The 18,476-nt window shown below is 57.2% G+C and overlaps 2 protein-coding genes across 3 annotated transcripts; both read right to left on the bottom strand.

The window, feature by feature from the left end:
• Positions 1-53: 53 nt before the first annotated feature.
• Positions 54-2,103, bottom strand: SRA1 (steroid receptor RNA activator 1). 2 transcript variants are annotated; one of them, XM_080353237.1, is made up of 5 exons: positions 2,051-2,103; positions 1,474-1,599; positions 703-1,028; positions 501-609; positions 54-417 (listed from the first exon to the last, which is right to left on the bottom strand). In XM_080353237.1, exons 1-5 carry the CDS (start codon positions 2,073-2,075, stop codon positions 197-199), a joined length of 807 nt encoding a protein of 268 aa, XP_080209363.1. In that variant the 5' UTR covers positions 2,076-2,103; the 3' UTR covers positions 54-196. The 2 variants fall into 2 exon arrangements, with proteins under 2 accessions (XP_080209363.1, XP_080209364.1); XM_080353238.1 differs by having other exon boundaries at positions 799-1,028.
• Positions 2,104-2,242: 139 nt separating this feature from the next.
• Positions 2,243-7,302, bottom strand: APBB3 (amyloid beta precursor protein binding family B member 3; the record flags this gene model as incomplete). Its single annotated transcript, XM_080353196.1, has 12 exons — positions 2,243-2,446; positions 3,265-3,447; positions 3,613-3,728; positions 3,910-3,993; positions 4,145-4,229; positions 4,317-4,431; positions 4,642-4,769; positions 5,149-5,289; positions 5,466-5,541; positions 5,795-5,871; positions 6,180-6,370; positions 7,254-7,302. The coding sequence occupies 12 exons, from the start codon at positions 7,300-7,302 to the stop codon at positions 2,243-2,245; spliced, it is 1,449 nt and encodes a 482-aa protein (XP_080209322.1).
• Between the last annotated feature and the right edge of the window lie 11,174 nt (positions 7,303-18,476).

The raw sequence follows: 18,476 nt of genomic DNA, 5'->3' as shown, positions 1-18,476 counted from the left end.
GTGGGAGAGAACCGGGACCCATCCAGCGCCAGAACCCCAGGGCAGGCTGTGGCCAGGAGCAGAATCGTGCTGTTTATTAAACATAGTGAATTGCCACTAAAATGTCACAATTATTAAAATCATCTTTCCCTGGGCAAGGACTGGGAGGCAGAGGTGCCCAGATCCCCTCAGGCAGGGGGCCCTTTTCCTGCCCTGCTCACAGTCCACAGCCCCGTTCCTGGCCTTGGGGCTCCTCCTGGCCAGGCCCAGCCTCGGCGCTGCCGTCCGTCACCACAGCCGGCTCCAGAGCGGTCAGGCTCCTCGTCTCGGCGATCAGGCGTTTGACACCCACCAGCCACTGGCTCACTTCGTTGACATGGTCCACCATGAGTGACCGGTGGATCTCGTCAGCTGCGTCCCAGTGCTGTTGCTGGAGCTCTGCCGGGAAGAGGAAACCTGTCAGTGTGGGGGGATCAGTGTTCCTGCAGGTGCCCCCTGCCTGGATCCCCGTCGCCCCTCACCTTGCACCAGGAGGCTCATCCTCTTTCTCACCGGGGCTGACAGCTTCCCCTGAGTCCAGGCATCCTCCAGCACTGTCAGCCGCCGCCCGATGTCATCGCACACTTGCTTCTGGAAGCAGAGATGAGCTGGAAGGGGTATCTGCCCTCTGCCAGCTCTGGGGAGCCCCCAGGGAAGCTGTGGCTCCCCTCATCCCACACGCACCCTGGGAACAGGCAGCTTCTGCCTGGCTCTCCGGCTGCCGTCCCTCCGGTGCCCCTGCGGCGCGAGGCAGAGGTGGAGGAGGGACCATGGCCTCACCTGCACGGTGGGGCGGCAGGCGGCCAGGGCCTCCCTCAGCGGGGCGAGGACCGTGGTGGCGGGCAGAGCACTCTCCTGCGGGCCACTCTCCTTCGGGCACGACACAGGGCTCGGCCTCCCGCCATCTGCGCGCAGGGCTGGGCTGATGGGCCCCAGGGGGGGTGGTCCCAGTGCTCGGGGGGGTGGTGCGGTGGGGGCAGCCGGGGCGCTGGTCAGGTCTGGACGAGCACCTGCAGGGAAGAGGCATCAGCACAGAGCCACATCAGCCCAGACACAGCAACACCAGCCAGGTGTGGGGAACCGCACACTTGTCACCCCCATCAAAGGAGCACAGCAGAGGGAAAGGGCTCAAGCCGCAGGGCCCCCAGCCCGTGCTGCCACTCTGCCTGCACAGGGGTGGCACTGCATGGCTTCGGCACCCCAGGGCTGGCAGCAAGAGCAGGTGCCACCTGCTCTGCTCCCCCGCCACCACTGCGATGGAGCAGGGGCAGCCAGACCCAGTGCCCCGGCTGGGCTGCAGTTCCCACCCAACCCAGGTGGGAGGAGGGTCCTGGAGAAGAGGAGAGGCCATTGCAGAGCTCACAGCCTCGGGACTGTGCTGCGGCTCGGCCTCCTGGCACAGCTCCCAGCTGGGCAGGGGTGCAGCGGCTGGGCTGGGGGCTTTTCAGTGCTGACCTGGGGGAGCCTCCTCGGGTGGCAGAGGGGCCCGGCGGGTGAGCAGGTTTCGCCTGGGGCCCCCGGCCTGAGCCTGCAGCCCGTAGGAGAACTGGGGGGGGTCGTTCCAGCCACGCTCCTGGTTCCCTGTTGCAGCAAAGAGCACAGTGAGACCCTGGGGGGGACCACGGGGACCCTCCCAGACCCAGGATCCCGGGCTCCTGCGCCACGACAGGGCTTCCGCTCCCCAGACACCATCTCCTGGGGCTGCCGCACCAGACGTGCCCCTCACCAGGACACGGATCCGCCCTGCCGCGCCAAGGCCCCCCCACCGGGACACGGGACAGCGCTGCCCGTCCCAGACCCGGCCAACGGGCTCCCACACCCGCCGCAGTCCCTCGGGACAACCCCGCCCGGGACGCGGCTGCCTCGGGACCCGCACACGGGCACCTGGCAACCCCTTCCGCAGACACACACCGCGCCCCACACACCCCCGGCCGCGTCCTCCCGGGATCCCCGCACCCGCCCCGGCCCCGCTGAGCCCCGCTGCCCCGCCGCCCCTCACCGCCGCACCGGAAATCCACCCGCGCCCCCTCACCCGGCTTCACGTAGGACTCCGCCATCCCGCCACGTCACGCCTGGCCCCGCCCCTTCCGCCCGACGGGGCGGAGCAAGGCGGGCCCTGAGGGGGCGGGGCTTCCCGTGTCCCCGCCCCGCCGGGGAGCCGGGGGTCGGGACCGGGGCCGGGGATGGAGCGTCCGGCCGCGGCCCCGGCCCCCGGCCCGGCCCGCTACGGGGAGTGGAGCAGGGCTCGCCGGAGGCGGAACGCCTCCAGGAAGGAGAAGATGCCCCGCTTGCGGGCACTGGGCCCCGCCGCCCCTCCGCCGCCCCCGCTCGCCTTGGCCGCCCCGCCCGCAGCGTCCCCCGAGGCGGCCGGGCCGGCCTTCACCCGAGCCCCCGGGGCCGCGGCCACCAGGCACTTCTGGTACTGCACCTGCAGGGACACGGGACACGCAGCGTGGCCGTGCGGTGGGGGAACAGCGTGGCGTCCCCGGGGAGGTCACACGCACCGCGGCATGGCCGTGGGGTGCACTGCAGTGTGGCATCGCCATGGGGCGCAGTGCAATGTGGCATCGCCATGGGGTGCACTGCAGTGTGGCATTGCCATGGTGAGCAGCGCAATGTGGCATTGCCATGGGGCGCAGTGCAATGTTGGCATTGCCATGGGGTGCAGTGCAATGTGGCATCGCCATGGGGTGCAGCGCAATGTGGCATCGCCGTGGGGTGCAGCACAATGTGGCATTGCCATGGTGAGCAGTGCAATGTGCCATCGCCATGGGGTGCAGTGCAGTGTGGCATTGCCATGGTGAGCAGCGCAATGTGGCATTGCCATGGGGCACAGTGCAATGTGACATCGCCATGGTGAGCAGTGCAATGTGGCATTGCCATGGGGTGCAGTGCAGTGTGGCATCGCCATGGGGTGCAGCGCAATGTGGCATTGCCATGGGGCACAGTGCAATGTGGCATTGCCATGGGGTGCAGCGCAATGTGGCATCGCCGTGGGGCGCAGTGCAATGTGGCATTGCCATGGGGTGCAGTGCAATGTGGCATCGCTGTGGGGCTGGACACAACCCCCAAGGCACGGCTGTGGGTTTAACTCCCTCCCATCCCTGCTGCCCTCCCCAGGGTGGGGTGTCCCAAAAGCTGTCCCCAGCTTTACCCTCCCCCATCCCATGCCTCGCCTTCCCCTCTGGGCACCCCTAGAGGGCTGGGAAGCAGGGGGTGTTGAGGGGGCGCCCCACTTCTGCTCACCATGCAGGCTGCCTGCACCGCCTCCGAGATGGTGCCGGCGTCGGGCTCACACCAGAAGGCCGCGCACTGGAAGCGTCGCCCCGTGTCCACAATGAGCGCAAAGGTGTGGGCATCCCGGCCCACCCCCAGGAAGGTCACGTACCGCACCTGGCACTCCCAGATGTGCGCTGTCTCCTCATCCTCCTGCGGGGACCCCGTGGACCCATCCACCCCAGCCACGCCCCAGGCAGCCCCACCGCCCCCAGCAGGTCCCCTCTGCCAGGAGGCCGGCACCCCCTGGGGTTGCCTGTCCCCCCGCGGTGGCAACAGGGCACCTGCTTCGGCCAGAGCCCCCGGCCCCCTCCCCACCTGCGCAGGGTGCACCCTCATGGCCGTGTCAGATACGTGGATGAGGGAGGGCGTCCAGCGCTCCCGCCTGGGGCCCCTTATCAGCTTCTCAATGGCCTCGTTCAGCACATCCATCCCTGGGGAGCAGCAGACCCCACCCCGTTGGCCCTTGCCCCAGCTGCAGGTGTGGGGCAGGCAGGACCACCAGCCGGCCCCACAGGCAGGGACTGCCCGATGCTGGGTCACAGCTGTTCAGCCACCCCACGCTGGGGGGGTTCTTGGGTGTCCCCCAGCTGCAGCGGAGCCGGCGGCACTTACCCATGGCCCTGGGCACAGGCAGACTGCCGATGTACAGCGCCTCATAGGTCTGCATCGACTGCCTCACTGCTTCCAGGATATCCACTGCCGGGACAGGAGAGGTGGGGGGGGCCCTCATGTTGTTCCCCCATCCCCAAGGGCCCCTGGGACATGCTGGGCAGGCCAAGGGCTCTGGCTGCAGAGCCAGAGGGCCGGCTCTGGGCAGGGGGAGCAGCCAGAACTGTGGGAACAGTACCTTGCAGCGGCAGGTCCCTGTCGATGGGCTCCAGTGTGGCACTGCAGGGCAGCCTGCTGCTCACTACGGCTCGCTCAGCCACGATCTGCAAGAAATGGGGGGGCCCAGTGCCTCCACTCACCCTCAAGACCTCTGGGCCGTGCCCACACCTGCTGGGGACCCTGCATCCCACCTTGGAGCACATCTCATGCAGGGCCTTAGCGATGCCCTTGGCAGGCACATTGCAGTGGAAGACATGACACTTGAGGACACAGGTGTCCTTGTCACTGGCCACAAAGGCAAAGTCTCTGCAAGGCCATGAATAAGCTGGTGAGACCCTGGCGAAGGCAGCCCCCTCGCTCCCTGTGCTCCCCCCAGCCCCATGTCCCCTTACCTGTCCCTGCAGCCACGGCAGCAGTCAAGGAGGGAGGAGAGGAGACAGGTCACTGCTGGGATGCTGCGCCCCAGAGCGGGCAGAGCCACCTCCCAGCCCCCAGCTCTGCCGCAGCCCCTGGCACCTGCCATTGTTGCAGCCAACACCCCAGACACGGATGTTGAGGATGGGCTGGTGGTGGATGAGGCTGCGGTCCAGAGGGTCCACCAGGCTCATGGTGTCCTTCTTCAGGATCATCAGCAGGTCCTGGCCCTGCAGAGGGTCAGTGGCTCCCTCAGCCTGGCAGGTGGCCCCCGCATCCCCAGTATCCAGTCCACACCTGGGGACACCCTTCATTCCCCAGCCTATGCTTCCACAGCACCAAGCATGGGCACTGCACCATCCTGCCCACAGTCGTCCCCAGCTACCATTGCCACGTGTGGGGACAGCCCACTCAAGCAGCCCTGGCACCGTCCCCTGTCAGACCCTACATTTGGGAGCACCGCAGGGATGCCCTATGTGGAGAGTTCACTCTACCACTGGCGCTGGTCCCTGTCCCCCCAGGCACAGTGCCTGTTGGTGGGGACAGTCCCCCCAGCAGCGGTGGCCCCGGGGGGGGACCCTGCCTCACAGCACCGTCCCAGGCGCTCACCTCGCCTCGGTTCTCCGCAGAGCCTTGGCCCTTGCTGTTGGAGAGCTGCTGGATGCAGTTGTTGACAGCTATGCTGCTCTTGCCAGGTGCCAGGTCCTCCTCAGGAATCTCCACCCAGCCCAGCGAGCGCACAGCAAAGCACTGAGCAGAGACATATGAGGCTTCAGTGCCCAGCCAACACAGCCACTGCTGTCCCATGCCCTTTGCCATGCCCGTGTGGTCCCCCCGTGCGGTCCCCCCGTGCTTGCTCCCATCCCTCTCTTCCTCCTCTTCCTCCTCAGCCCACGATTCTGCAGTGAAGCCCCTGAGTGCGGTACCTTGGAGCCAGGCTCCGTGCTGTGCTGGAAGTCACCTCTGTGCTGGAAGTCGTCTGTGTGCCAGGGCAGCGATGTCCTGCAGAGGGACGGGGCGGTGAGACGATGGCTCTCACTCGGCAGGACAGACCCAAGGCACTCAGGAACCACCAGGGTACCCTGGCACCAGCAGACCACCATGCCACCAGCTGGGTAGAATCCCATGGGGGTGCCCAGCATGGTCCCTCTGGCTCCAATGTATGGGGCTGCTCTGTTGGAGGGCGCCGGGACCCAACACCCAGCAGTGGTCACGAGTCAATAGTACCCCACAAGCTGGCAGTGGGCAGACCTACCTCCGGGACAGCGAAGCCATGGGGCTGGGAATAGGCCTGTCCTTTGCTGAGCGCTTTGCCATGGGGGGCTGGCTGTCCTGGGAGAAAAGAGGAAAGAGGGGAGGGCAGCAAGAGGGGCTGTCAGGAGGCACCAGGTAGGAGCTCTCCCTTCCAGGACAGCAGCACTTCATCTTGTAGGCATCCCACGCAGCCAATATGGGGCCTGCTGAAGCCTTTCAGGGGGCTTAAACCTGGCCAAGAATGGGCTGAGCAAGACTTTGGAATGACGGCGACAGTCCTGCTCCCAGGGGAGGCTGGGCCAGCGGTGCCCAGAGGGCCCTTCAGCAGGATCCTGCCCGGGAGTGGGATCCACCACCAGCCCTCTCCCCCGACCCGCACCCCCTACCATTCCCTGGAGCGCCTCCTCTCCATCCGCCTCCGGGCGCCCTCCCGAGCTGGTGGTGCATGCAGGGTGCTGCCACTGTGTCGTGCCGCTTGGCACATGCCAGTAGTAGGTGCCCAGAGAGTCGCGGATTTTCCTCCAGCCTGGGGGGAGGTCGGGGTCCGTCTCCAGGCTCTGGTCACTCCAGAGGTTGTCTGTGCAGAGGGAGACTGTGAGGCAAGGTGGGGAGGAAGTCCACCAGCCACAGGGTACCCTGAGAAGTGAGCAGCTTCACCCAGCTCTGACAGGCCCTGCAGCAGCCTCCAAGTGCGTGGCTGGGCACAGGGCCCACGAGAGAAGTTCTGGCGTGACGCCAGAGGGGCTGCGGTAGCCGTGGACCTGGGGCGCGTGATCAGCGCAGGCAGCGGCCTCATTGGTGCCCAGAGGAATGGGGTGATCCCAGCAGGGACACAGAGGGAGCAGCAGCCTGAGCCTGGCAGGGACGGCACCCTGCAGGGGTGCCCAGCCTGGGGCTGCCAGCACAGAGCAACCCTGCCAGCATGTGGCCCCCAGCGCTCTGCCGACACCCCAGGAGGCTTTGCTGGGGAAAGGGCTTGGGGAGACACCCCTGAGGTCTGGGAGGAGGAAAGCACGCTTAGAGGGGGGTTGCAGCCAGAAGGGGTACATCAACCTCCTCCTCCCTGCACCCCCGCCCTGGAGAAGTCTCGGCGATGAGCCCGCGGTGCTCCGATCCCGGGAACACACCCCGAAACCCGCAGGGATCGGCGCACCCTCCTGGGCGCCCACCCGCTGTGCTGCCGGGGGCCGGTGCTGTGCGTGGCTCCACCCCCGTGCCCCCCAGACCCCGACCCGGGGAGGGCGGGCTTGTGGGGTTTGGGGAGGCCAGGAGTGCCCCCCGCGACCTTGGGAGGGGCGGGGAGGCGGCGCGGGCCGGGCCGGGCCTGCCGGGCGCGCTCCGCACAGGCCGCGCTCAGCACCGCGGACAGCGCCCGGTGCGCCCGCCGCCCCCGCACCGGATCGGATCGGATCGGACCCCGGCGCGCCCCGGCCCCGCACCCTGGCCCCGACCCCGCTGACCGTCGCAGTTGACGAGGACGATGGCCAGCATGTAGTCCTTGCCCAGCATGGTCCCTGCGCCACCCCGGCGCGGCCCCCCCGGCCGCCGCTTCCCCAGGCCCGGACCCAGCGGCGGCTGCGGCGGAGGGGCGGGGCGGGGCGGCGGGAGGGGCGGGGCGGGGGAGGTCCCGGCGCTGAGCGGGACGTGACGCGGTGCCCGGTGTCCGGGGGGTACCGGGGTGCAGAGGGGCGGTCAGGTCCTTCGGGTGTTTTGGTGAGGAAAATGGGGCACTTGAGTGGGGAAGCGGCATTCGGCGGTGGGAAAGGAGGATTCTGAGTGCAGGAGCGGGTCCAGATCAGCCCTTTGTGCCGATCAGTTCTTCCCGTTTCTTCCCCTGGCCTTCCAAGTGCTCTTAGGTCACAGGATCACAGACTGTGAGGGGTTGGAAGGGCCCTGGAAAGCTCATCCAGTGCAATCCCCCCATGGAGCAGGAACACCCAGATGAGGTTACACAGGAAGGTGTCCAGGCGGGTTGGAATGTCTGCACAGAAGGAGACTCCACAACCCCCCTGGGCAGCCTGGGCCAGGCTCTGACACCCTCACCGGGAACAAGTTGCTTCTCATCTTTAAGTGGAACCTCCTGTGCTCCAGTTTGTACCCATTGCCCCTTGTCCTGTCACTGGTTGTCACCAGCAGAGCCTGGCTCCATCCTCCTGACACTGCCCCTTTCCATATTGATCCCCAGGAATGAGTCCCCCCTCAGTGTCCTCTTGTCCAGCTCCAGAGCCCCAGCTCCCTCAGCCTTTCCTCACACGGGAGATGCTCCACTCCCTGCAGCATCTTGGTGGCTGCGCTGGACTCTCTCCAGCAGTTCCCTGTCCTGCTGGAACTGAGGGGCCACAGCTGGACACAAGATTCCAGATGCTAAATTCCTCCTCCATTCCCCTTCTTTTCTCCACAAATCACCCTTGTTCCTCTCCGTCCACACTTATTCCACATTCATTGTCCTCCGTGCATGCTCTGGTCCTCACTTTTCCCTCCCGCTAGGGTCCAGCCTCCTTCAGTCAGTACTGAAGATAACTAAATGTGCATCCTGCTCATCTTCCCCTTCTCAGCAGAGGCCAAGAGCTTTGCATCTCCAGTCTGAGTCTTCTGTTTTACATGCTGCCCTGAGCTGACAATCCTGGTTGATGCTCAGTACCTGAGGACAGAAGCTCTGGAGACATTTGTTGCACACCTCAGTTCTCCCGTCAAGCCACCCATAAAGTCCTTCCAAGCTGCAGGTGTCTGATGATGGTTTGCTAGCCACGACATATCTGGGCAGTCCATCATGGCCTCTAAACCTTCCCTTCAGAGCCAGAAGTTAGTAGTCCCAGATGTCGCCTGTGTCCTTGAGAGCCTCCCATGCCATCTCAGCTGCCCCACTTCTTTCCATGCAGTTGTCCACAGACCTTGCGGTTTTGGGAAGTGCAAAATGAATTTTCCATGCCTGCTTTCTCTCTTCCAGCAAGGCATTACCTCTTTGAACTGCCTCATTCATGCACTCCATGGGCTAACATACCCCTACATTTGTGAGACACTCTTCCTACCAGCATTTTAACTTTGGTCATGTCTACCAGCCTAAGAAAGGCACCAGCTGCATAATGCAACTGTGTAGTCATCCACAATCTGTATCTTCAGTTGGCGTCTGCTTTTGTGACTACAAGCTATTCTGCATCTGTCCAGAGCTAGAGGAATTTCTGAGACCCCATTCAAGCACTGTGTCCATGGGATGTGTTTTGCCTAACCCAACACAACCCATCCCAGCACAGCAGGAGCGAGAGAGGCTCACAGCTCTCTGCATTCAGACATGTCTGAGGTGATGGGACCCAGAGGGGGTTGTGGGCCTGACCTTGACCCCTGCTTTTCCGAGAACAAGTGGTGCCTCCTCTTTTTCCAGTGCCCAGGAGAGACCTTTTCCTTACCAGGAACAAGCTGTTCCCACTTCTCTTCCTGCTCAGCAAAGCCCACCAAGGTGACTTCCTGAAGGCTGCTCTCTCTCCTGGCAATGATGGCCTGTAGTGATATGAGACTTCTGGTGGGTGGGACACAGAGGGAGGAGAATTTGTGGATGGCGCAGAGTGAAACCTAGGGACTGTGTGAAACTTGATGTGGGATGTATAGGGGAATAGATGTAGGAAGGGGACAGGGAGGGATCATGGAAGGAACAAGCATGGGAAAGCCAAAAAAGGAGAAAAGGGTTCAGTAGCTTGTAAGCAGTGGTAGGTATGCTTGCCTGCCTGAGAATCTTGTTTCATCACTGCAGTCTGTTCTATACAGTTATTAAATCGCAGTTCTTCCATGTGACTGTTCTCCCTGTTTCAAGCTTGTGTTTTTGACCAGCTGGTGAACCCCAGACAGGACCAGCTGCTCAGTAAGACAGATCTTGATGCCCAGCCATGCAGAGTCTGGAACCTGAGGATCTGGGTGCTGGCCACCAGAGACCCGTGCTTGGAATCTGTAAGTGTGCACGTTCACATGCATGGCTGATTTGCTGTCTCCCAGGTGGATCAGTGTTCCTGGTGTTACCCAGCTTACAAGGTGCCCTTCTTTAGCCACCAGCTGTTTCCTATTTGTAGACTTGGAGCTGCAAAATGCATGTCAGGGACAGCCCAACACTGCACCGACATTTCTCCCCGCACACCTTTCTCTTCTGGGCCACACACGCATGTGGGGACCTGAGTTCCAGTTGCTGGGTGCTATTGTGGGTAAGGTTAAGGTTCTGAAAGACACAAATCCAACAGCTTCAGGGACTCTGGGGCTGCAAAAGGCATGCCAAGGAGAGCATGGCACTGCACCAGCATTGCTCCATCCACACCTTTCTCAGCTGGGTCAGCCATGGATGTGGGGACATGAGTCCAAGGACTAGGCTACATCTAGGGTATACAGACATGCTGGGGGCTAGAGTTCTAAGAGGCACAAATCCTACAGCTCCAGGGACACTGAGTCTGTGAAAGAATGCCAAGGGGAGCCAGGCATTGCACCAACTTGGCTCCTTGCACACCTTTATCATCTGGGCCACCCATGCATAGGGGGACCTGACACCCAATTTGCTGGGTGCAATTAGGTTTAGGGTTAGGGTTCAGAGACCCTCAAATCCTACAAGTCCAGGGCTACTGAAGTGGCAAAAGGAATGCCAAAGAGAGCTTGGCTCTACACCAACACTGCTCCCTCCACACCTGTCTCGTCTGGGCCACCCATACATGTGGGGGCCTGAGCTCAAGGACCAGGCTGCCTTTAGGTTAATGTTTAACACTACAGTTCTGAGAGTCAAAATCCTACAGCTCCAGGACAGTAGGACTGCAAAAGGCATGACAAGGGGAACATGGCACTGTAGCAGCTCCACTCCCCCCACACCTTTCACATCTGAACCACCCACGTACATGGAGACCTGAGCCCAAGGATCAGGCTGCCAATAGGGTGTACAGGTATGTTTAGAATTAAGGTTCCCAGAGCCACAAAGCCTACAGCTCCAGGGACGCTGGGGCTGCAAAAGGCATGCCAACAGGAGCACGATCTCAATGCATTTGTTACAGCTGCGCAAGGCTGGAGTGACGCTCTTTGAGCGCCGTCTGTGCTGCTGTCTGGTGATCAGAACTCAGTACGGCAGCTCGAAGCCATCCTTGCTCAGTGTCCCTCTGAAGGTGCTGTGTGCTGCCACCTGGTGACAAAAAATTGGTACTGCAGCTCAAAAACGGCGCATGCAGAATGGTGCTGGTTTGCCAGGCTCTGAGCTGCTCATTACCCTTCACAGAGTCATAGAATGTCAGGGGTCGGAAGGGCCCTGGAAAGCTCATCCAGTGCAATTCCCCCCATGGAGCAGGAACACCCAGATGAGGTTACACAGGAAGGTGTCCAGGCGGGTTGGAATGTCTGCACAGAAGGAGACTCCACAACCCCCCTGGGCAGCCTGGGCCAGGCTCTGCCACCCTCACCGGGAACAAGTTTCTTCTCATATTTAAGTGGAACCTCCTGTGTTCCAGTTTGCACCCATTGCCCCTTGTCCTGTCACTGGTTGTCACCAGAAGAGCCTGGCTCCATCCTCCTGACACTCACCCTTTCCATATTGATCCCCATGAATGAGTCCCCCCTCAGTGTCCTCTTGTCCAGCTCCAGAGCCCCAGCTCCCTCAGCCTTTCCTCACACGGGAGATGCTCCACTCCCTTCAGCCTCTCGGTGGCTGCGCTGGACTCTCTCCAGCAGTTCCCTGTCCTTCTCCTTGCTTCTTTCTTCCTTGGCTCAGAGAAGCTTTTCAGCTTGTGACATTCCCAATGTACTGAACCTGGCAATAGTGTAGTTATTCATAGTTAATATCTTTCTGCAAAATTGTAGAAACCAATAGTATTATATTATAGGAGACCTCTGAAGCCAGGATACTTAATGGACAGATGGTTGTCATCAATTCCTATTTTTCAATCCACTTGTTATTCTGATACCCTTAGGCTTTCCTAAGGATTAAATTTAAAAGGATTTCCTTTTAAATTATAACTGTCATATAGTTTTAGTTATTTAAAATTCTGCTTTACCATAATAGTTCTGTGGAACATACGAAACTTTTACACTGGGGGAACAGCAGACAGCCTTCCAATAAGACTGGAGATCTGTGCCAGCACAGGGATTTTCACGCTATTTTAAGCATTTACAAGTTGTCTCAAGCCTTAAATGATAAAAACATCAAGCAGGCGAGAGTGCACTGAACTGACTATTTTGCTGTTCTGCTGGCCTGCCGGGAACACGCTAGGGCAAACATTTGGATGTAGGTGCCAGCTGGAGGTGTTTCCGTCGCTGTATTAACTGGGTGTCAACCAGAACTGCTGGATGAGCAGGAAGATGAGACCCAGGAGCTGCTGCCCCAGAAGGAACGGTGTCAGCTACAGAGAGGTGCCAGTACAGTGAAGGAACACACAGCTGCTTTAATAGCAGCACCAGGGCAGAAGGTGACAACAGGTGACCTAAAAGGACCAACGCAAGGTTTTGCAGAAACAATGTAGAGGCTTAAGGAATATTTTATTAAGCCTAAACTTAAGGAGAACTTGTTTGAGCAGTTTCACTCCAACACCCTGCCAAGCACACGGTTTGTGGGAGCAGAGGTGTGTACTGCCCAGGGTTACACCACACAAGAGCCCACCGTCCCCTTTGCTCCTCCAGGGTATTTACACTCATCATTCCGGGCTCACGGATGGTTTCATGGGTGTCACCGGACACAGAGGGCTGCACGGCGCCCGCCTCGTCTTTGGATGGACAGGAGCACAAATAAAAACCGAGCACATTGCAGCAAGAGTGGAAAAGGTGACACACTCTCCCCGTCGGGGAATCGAACCCCGGTCTCCCGCGTGACAGGCGGGGATACTCACCACTATACTAACGAGGAGCGAGAGTGGCCGCCGCACCGCCCTTATTTGAGCGGCCCCGGAACGTGTTAATTATCCGCTTAGAACGCGTTAATTGTCCCGCTCTCACTCCCTAGCCGCGCAGAGGCTCACATCGCCCGCGCTCCTGCGGCTGGAAGAGCCCCAAAGCCTCCTGTGCAAGGGCCAAGCTTCCATATTTGCAAACAAAACATATCAAATATATTTGCACACAAATATATCCATGATATACCTACAGGATGTACATGTAAGCTCAGTGCTGATACTTTTCGCAGCAGTGTAGGTGCAGAATCACTGCTTTGCTGGTATCAAAGCAATTTGGGACATTGCATTTATGATGCTGCCTCACATCCACTTTCATGGGCTTGGTGTGTCAGTGTCTGAGTTGAGATCCATCACTAACAGCAAAAAGTTTGAAAACAATCTTGGTGAAGATTCAGAAACATTCTTTATAACCAAACTGCTGCCAGTTTGGGGAAACAAGGAAATGCACACTGGAGATACAGGGAAAACTCAATAGAAGAGACTTCCAGTTCTCATAAGAGTTGAAGACAACAAGAAGAAAACATGATACCAAACCACACAGGGTGAGCATCTAGTGCCACTGTCATGGGCTACAGACAAGAGGGGGCTCCCACCCCTCCTGATCAGTCATATGCATCTGTAGCTGGGGGAAATCGCCACACCCAGGCAGCACCTATGGAGCCGTGGGTGGGAAATGAGCTGTTATTCCTGTGTCAAGACTAATTTGGGGGCTGGCAGTTGACACAGAGGAAGTGGATGCAGAGCCAAAGCACAACCACAGCTGATGAACTGTCACCAAACAGCTTAAAACTAACACTGCGTTAATTTCCCAGGCTGGAACATGCTGTGCAGTGTTTTGTAACTGCATCTGTGTGCTGAGGAAGGCTCCCGCACATTGTGGTGTTGCCTAAGGCTCCTCTCTCGGTCTGGCTGGGGAGCTGTTTGCATTAGCAACTCTCTGCCCTCCCTGCCTGTGCCAGGCCTCAGTGCACAGGAGAAGAGCAGCCAAAAATGAAGAACTTGACATTGCACATCATTTATGAAGTCCCCAGAGGTCGCCTTCTCACCCCATCAGAGCCAAGAGCCGCAGCATTTAGTGTGAAAGATGATTGTAACATCTACAATACCTTCCTGGTGGAAGCTGGAACGGGTTGGGGTTGTGTTGTTGTTGTTTGGGAGTTTTTTTGTTTGTTTTGTTTTTTAACTGTCCCATAGCAGAACTAATATCTATTTGTCTGAAGGTTTTTTTTTCCTCCATCATTAGTTTTCCTGTGGTATCACAATCAAACCCTAATCCTCAAAAGGACACGAGAACTGCAGGACTGACGTGTTTTTCCTGTCTCATGCAGATCTCCACTTGAGCCGACAAACAAATATCCACAAAATGCCAGAGACAGGCAGGGTGTTAACTCAGAGGTACTGATGGATTAATTGAGAACAGCTGGCACAGCTGCAGCTTCCAGCTCTGCACCTGGTGCAACCGATGCCCAGAGAGTTTGGGCAGCTTCTGAACTGATTCCTTCTATATGTTTATAATCAAAGGGTCTCACAGCACTGAAATTCATCACCTTTCCCAGCAGATCAGTGACTGATGTCAAGCCTCAGCCTAGTGGTGGCTCTAACAACTGTCTGCCATTAAATAACCCAGACTGAAAGATGAATCCATTGCAATCTAAAATAAGTAAATGTCATAGACAGAAAAGAGATTCAAGCAGCAGTTCAGCATTGCCCGTACCCTGCTTGCAGCTCTCCAGTAGCGGCTTGAAAAGTCTTTCTTTAGTAGTAATGCCTTTTCCTCTTAGTTTTTAATTACTGATGTAAATCCTTGTACTTCCTACACCTTCCTTGGGAAATCTCAGCGGTCTGCTATCAGTGACATCACCAACTTGCCACAGTTTGCAACCTGCAAAAGCCTGTGATATAAAAAGTACATAAACAGGTTATGTCAGAGACAACTTACACATCTGGGGTATGAAAGCCTCACAACCTTTTATATATTTAATACAGCTGTGGCAGGGTGCAAACCCCCCTCTGTCCCCCTCCCTCCTTCATCATGGAAGGAGTAGGCACATCTCCCTCTCTCTCTGCTACAGCTTCTGTTGTTTGGCCCCAGAGCCCCTGGCCAGGGCCGTTAGGAGAAGGGAGCGCCGAGGCGACAGGAGCCGCTGGGCACCCGCGGCCAGTGTGGGGATGTTTGGAGGCTTCAGGGGCACCCACAGCCAGGGTGGGGGTGCAGAGAAGCTTCTGGATGCCCACAGTCACATCTGATCAGCCTATAAAACACGGGACTCTCGTCGAGACTTCACCCATTGTCGCGGGTCTCTCGGAACAAGAGCGAGATACTGCCACCCAGAGCCCCCCCGGGATGGAGACCCCGCTTGCCTCACCGACATGGGTGTGAGTAAAATTAACCCTTGCAGGATTGCAAGTGTATTTACTTTCCGTGCACATTTGCATGTGTAACTTTCCGTGCTCAATACGAGCACGTGTATAAATTATTTCCTCACACAATCGCGAGTGTGTTTTCCTCCTGTGCTTCCACATAAGCACGTGTAATATTCCGTGCACATTTGCATGTGTATTAACCCTCGCAGGATTGCGAGTGTATTATAAATTAATCCTCGCACAATCGTAAGTGTACACTTTCCGTACTCACTACGAGTACGTGTATCTCTTTAAAATAACCCCACACTGTGTTCAGGCACGTGTGGACTCTTCCCGGGCTCGGGCGGCTCCGGCATTGTTCCTGGTGAGGCCACGTGCACGCACGCTGTGGACTGCCTGAATTATTAGTCGCTGCCCCTTAATAATTTTCCTCAACTGATATCCGAACCTGCATTCAAGCCACTTTTGGAGTGCTAAAACCCTGTTTCTCACTGGTTTAATAAAAGTTGTTTTGGACCCTGTTGTCCCTTAAACTAACCTCGGGGCGCCTCCGTGACAACAGCCCCTTCAGAAAAGTGAGACCAGCGCTGTATTATGTGTGGTAGGCTGATCTCAAAGCTGATAAGCAAACCTGTAGATCTCAGTTAATATTTTAAATCAGGGTCTGCCATTGTAGGGTGTTCCTCAAGTGAAGTGCAACTCCCTGGAAAATCAATGCAGAACTGAGCAAAGCCTCTCAGCCTCCCCCCTAGAGAGGCTGCACTTGTCCAGTGTATCCATCAGCCTGAAATGCTCAAAGAAGATGTGGTTTTAGTAAGAAGTCACGGACAGGTAAGTGATAGGACTGCTGGAGATTGTCCTGGAAAGAGGTGTACCCCTGTGCTCTGCATTGGGGAGGCCACACCTGGAGTATTGTGTTCAGTTCTGGGCCCCTCAGCTCAGGAAAGAGATTGAAGTGCTGGAGCGGGTCCAGAGAAGAGCAACAAGACTGGGGAAGGGACTTGAGCACAAGCCCTATGGGGAGAGGCTGAGGGAGCTGGGCTTGTTCAGTCTGGAGAAGAGGAGGCTCAGAGCTGAGCTCAGCACTCTCTAGAACTACCTGAAGGGCATTTCTAGCCAGGTGGGGATTGGGCTCTTCTCCCAGGCATCAGCAATAGGACAAGGGGCCATGGGCTTCAACTCTGCCAGGGGAAATTGAGGCTGGAGATTAGAAAGCAATTCTGTGCAGAGAGAGTGGTCAGGCATTGGAATGGCTGCCCAGGGAGGTGCTGGACTCACCGGCCCTGGAGGTTTTTAAACTGAGATTGGACATGGCACTTAGTGCCATGATCTAGTCAATGGGCTGGAGTTGGACCAAGGGTTGGGCTTGATGATCTCTGAGGTCTTTTCCAACCCAGTTGATTCTGTGATTCTACCCAAAACGAGAAAATGCAGAATGCTCCAGTTCCCGTTGCCACGGCCTCCGGCAGGACTTGCCCAGGGAAATGAAGGGGTAGCCCATAATAACGTGATCGTGACAGAAAAACGAGAAGGTGCTGCAAGCTCAGACCAGAGTCAGATGCTGCAGCTGAGGGCAGCTCTGGAGTTCACAGCTAGCGCTGCTCCCCAGGCAGCAACGCTGAGTCATGGGACTGTTAAAAAGCAGCAAACTTAATTTGATATACAGCCAGTTCCTCTGGTGACACCTCTGTCCCCTAAACATCTCTAGTGCCATCAATTTGGGCATTAGTTCTCCACATGTACCATGCAAAGCACCTTTCCTTGCACTCCCCCATAGAACAGCGGCTCCCTCACTGCTCCCAGGCTCGCATTCCTCTGCAGCAACGAGTCTTTGCTCTGGATTTCTTCCCCCTCAGTTAATTGAATGTATTTTATTATGTGCTTGAAAGACACTGTCATTTTGAATCCCTCCTCCTTTCGGGTTTCGTCATGCAAAAATCTGGTAGAACACTTCCCTCAATGTGCAAGGCTGTTTTAGGGCAAAGGAATGATATGTAAACCTCCTTTATAATTACATAAAGAAAAACAAAGGAGAATGCTGCAGTAAACCATGGTCAGAAGTTTCTCTCAGTCAGCACTGCTCAGCCAGGATCTAAAGGGTTGATATGATCAAGTGTTCATACACCACAGAGGTGTTTGTCCCCATGTGTTGAAGATTTGCCAAGTTGCTCTTCAACTCAAAACATGTTTCTCAGCCCCCAAGCACGCTCAGCACACACATTTCCTTTCTGCATGGCAAACGTTTATGTCCTTCCCCAGAAAGTCACCTCTGGGAACTGAAGAGCTTTGTTGTCTCCTTGGAAGAGGAATTTTTACCTGCAGAAAGTCGATGTTGCTTCTCCTGTAATTGTTATCATTTCCACTCCCACATGCAGCCGCAGGAGCCTGGTCCAGCCCCACTGGGCCCTGACCAGTGAGGTTACAGAGGAGACACCAGCGCTCAGTTCACTTAGAGGTTGCGTCCAAACCCTCTGCGTGTCATGCAGCAGCACCGATGGCTCTGCAGCCCTACAGCAAAAGGAGTTCACGTTTTTGGTTGTGTTTAAATCAGATCCACAGCTAAGACAGAACTAAATGTCGTTCAGGCAGCTCACCTGGGCCCTGAGCTTGCACAGGGGCTGCACCAGCAGTTAAGGTCCCCAGTTGAAATGCAAACCAGCTTCCACAAAAGCTGTTTTCCACTACAGTGCAAAGAAACAAGAGGTATTTCTGCATTTCTTTTTTTAAAAAAAGGCAAATCAACCAAATGAACAGCCCATAAGCTTGTAAAGGAACTTGTATTTCTTACAAGCTCATTTCCTCCAGGTAAAAGAATGACCGTGGTGCAGAGCTCCCCTGTGCCAGACTCGAGGGAGATACAACACACAATGGCATTTTCAGGGTTTCATTTTTGGCAGTTTAAAGCAACGCTTTGTAGTTCGGATGGCTAAAATACCTGCCCAGTGAACCCTGACGAACAGCCTGTGACAGGGCGAGCCCATCAGCAGCCACAGCACCAGCACAGACCTCAGTCCCGACTCCTCGCCCGGTGGGCAGCGCTCACAGTAATTTCAGCACAGTGCAATTTGGCTTTTTCAAAACATAAGCAAGCAACAATTCCAACAGGGGAGTCAGTGCAGTTTATGTATGACGTGCGGTTTATACATGAGGTATTTTATTCAACAGGAAAACATCGCCTGTGTGCATGAATCAGCTGTCAAGTTAATTTGGAAGGCAAAAGCTTCAGGCAGCTTCATGGCACACCTGCTGCTTCAAGGCTGCAAAACTCAGGTTCTCTAGGGCATCAGACATCTTTTTAAAAACAAGACCTAAGTTTAAGAACCGCAAAGCACAGACTTTAATAAAAGGAGAAGAAAAGGGTGAAAAACATACCAGTCATGTTTCCTTAGTATGAAAAGTTACACAACCACCCCCAGCATCAAGTAT

This window comes from Nesoenas mayeri (genome assembly GCF_963082525.1).
Source record: "Nesoenas mayeri genome assembly, chromosome: 14".
Classification (NCBI taxonomy): Eukaryota; Metazoa; Chordata; class Aves; order Columbiformes; family Columbidae; genus Nesoenas; species Nesoenas mayeri.
This window is presented reverse-complemented; position numbering and strand designations above follow the sequence as displayed.

Excerpts from the sequence above, each read along its gene's own strand:
- SRA1 (XM_080353237.1), bottom strand. The coding sequence starts at position 2,075 with ATGGCGGAGTCCTACGTGAAGCCGG. Across the intron at positions 1,029-1,473 it reads ACCCGAGGAGGCTCCCCCAG|GTGCTCGTCCAGACCTGACC; the intron begins GTCAGCACTGAA and ends TCTTCCCTGCAG. Across the intron at positions 418-500 it reads GATGAGCCTCCTGGTGCAAG|AGCTCCAGCAACAGCACTGG; the intron begins GTGAGGGGCGAC and ends TCTTCCCGGCAG.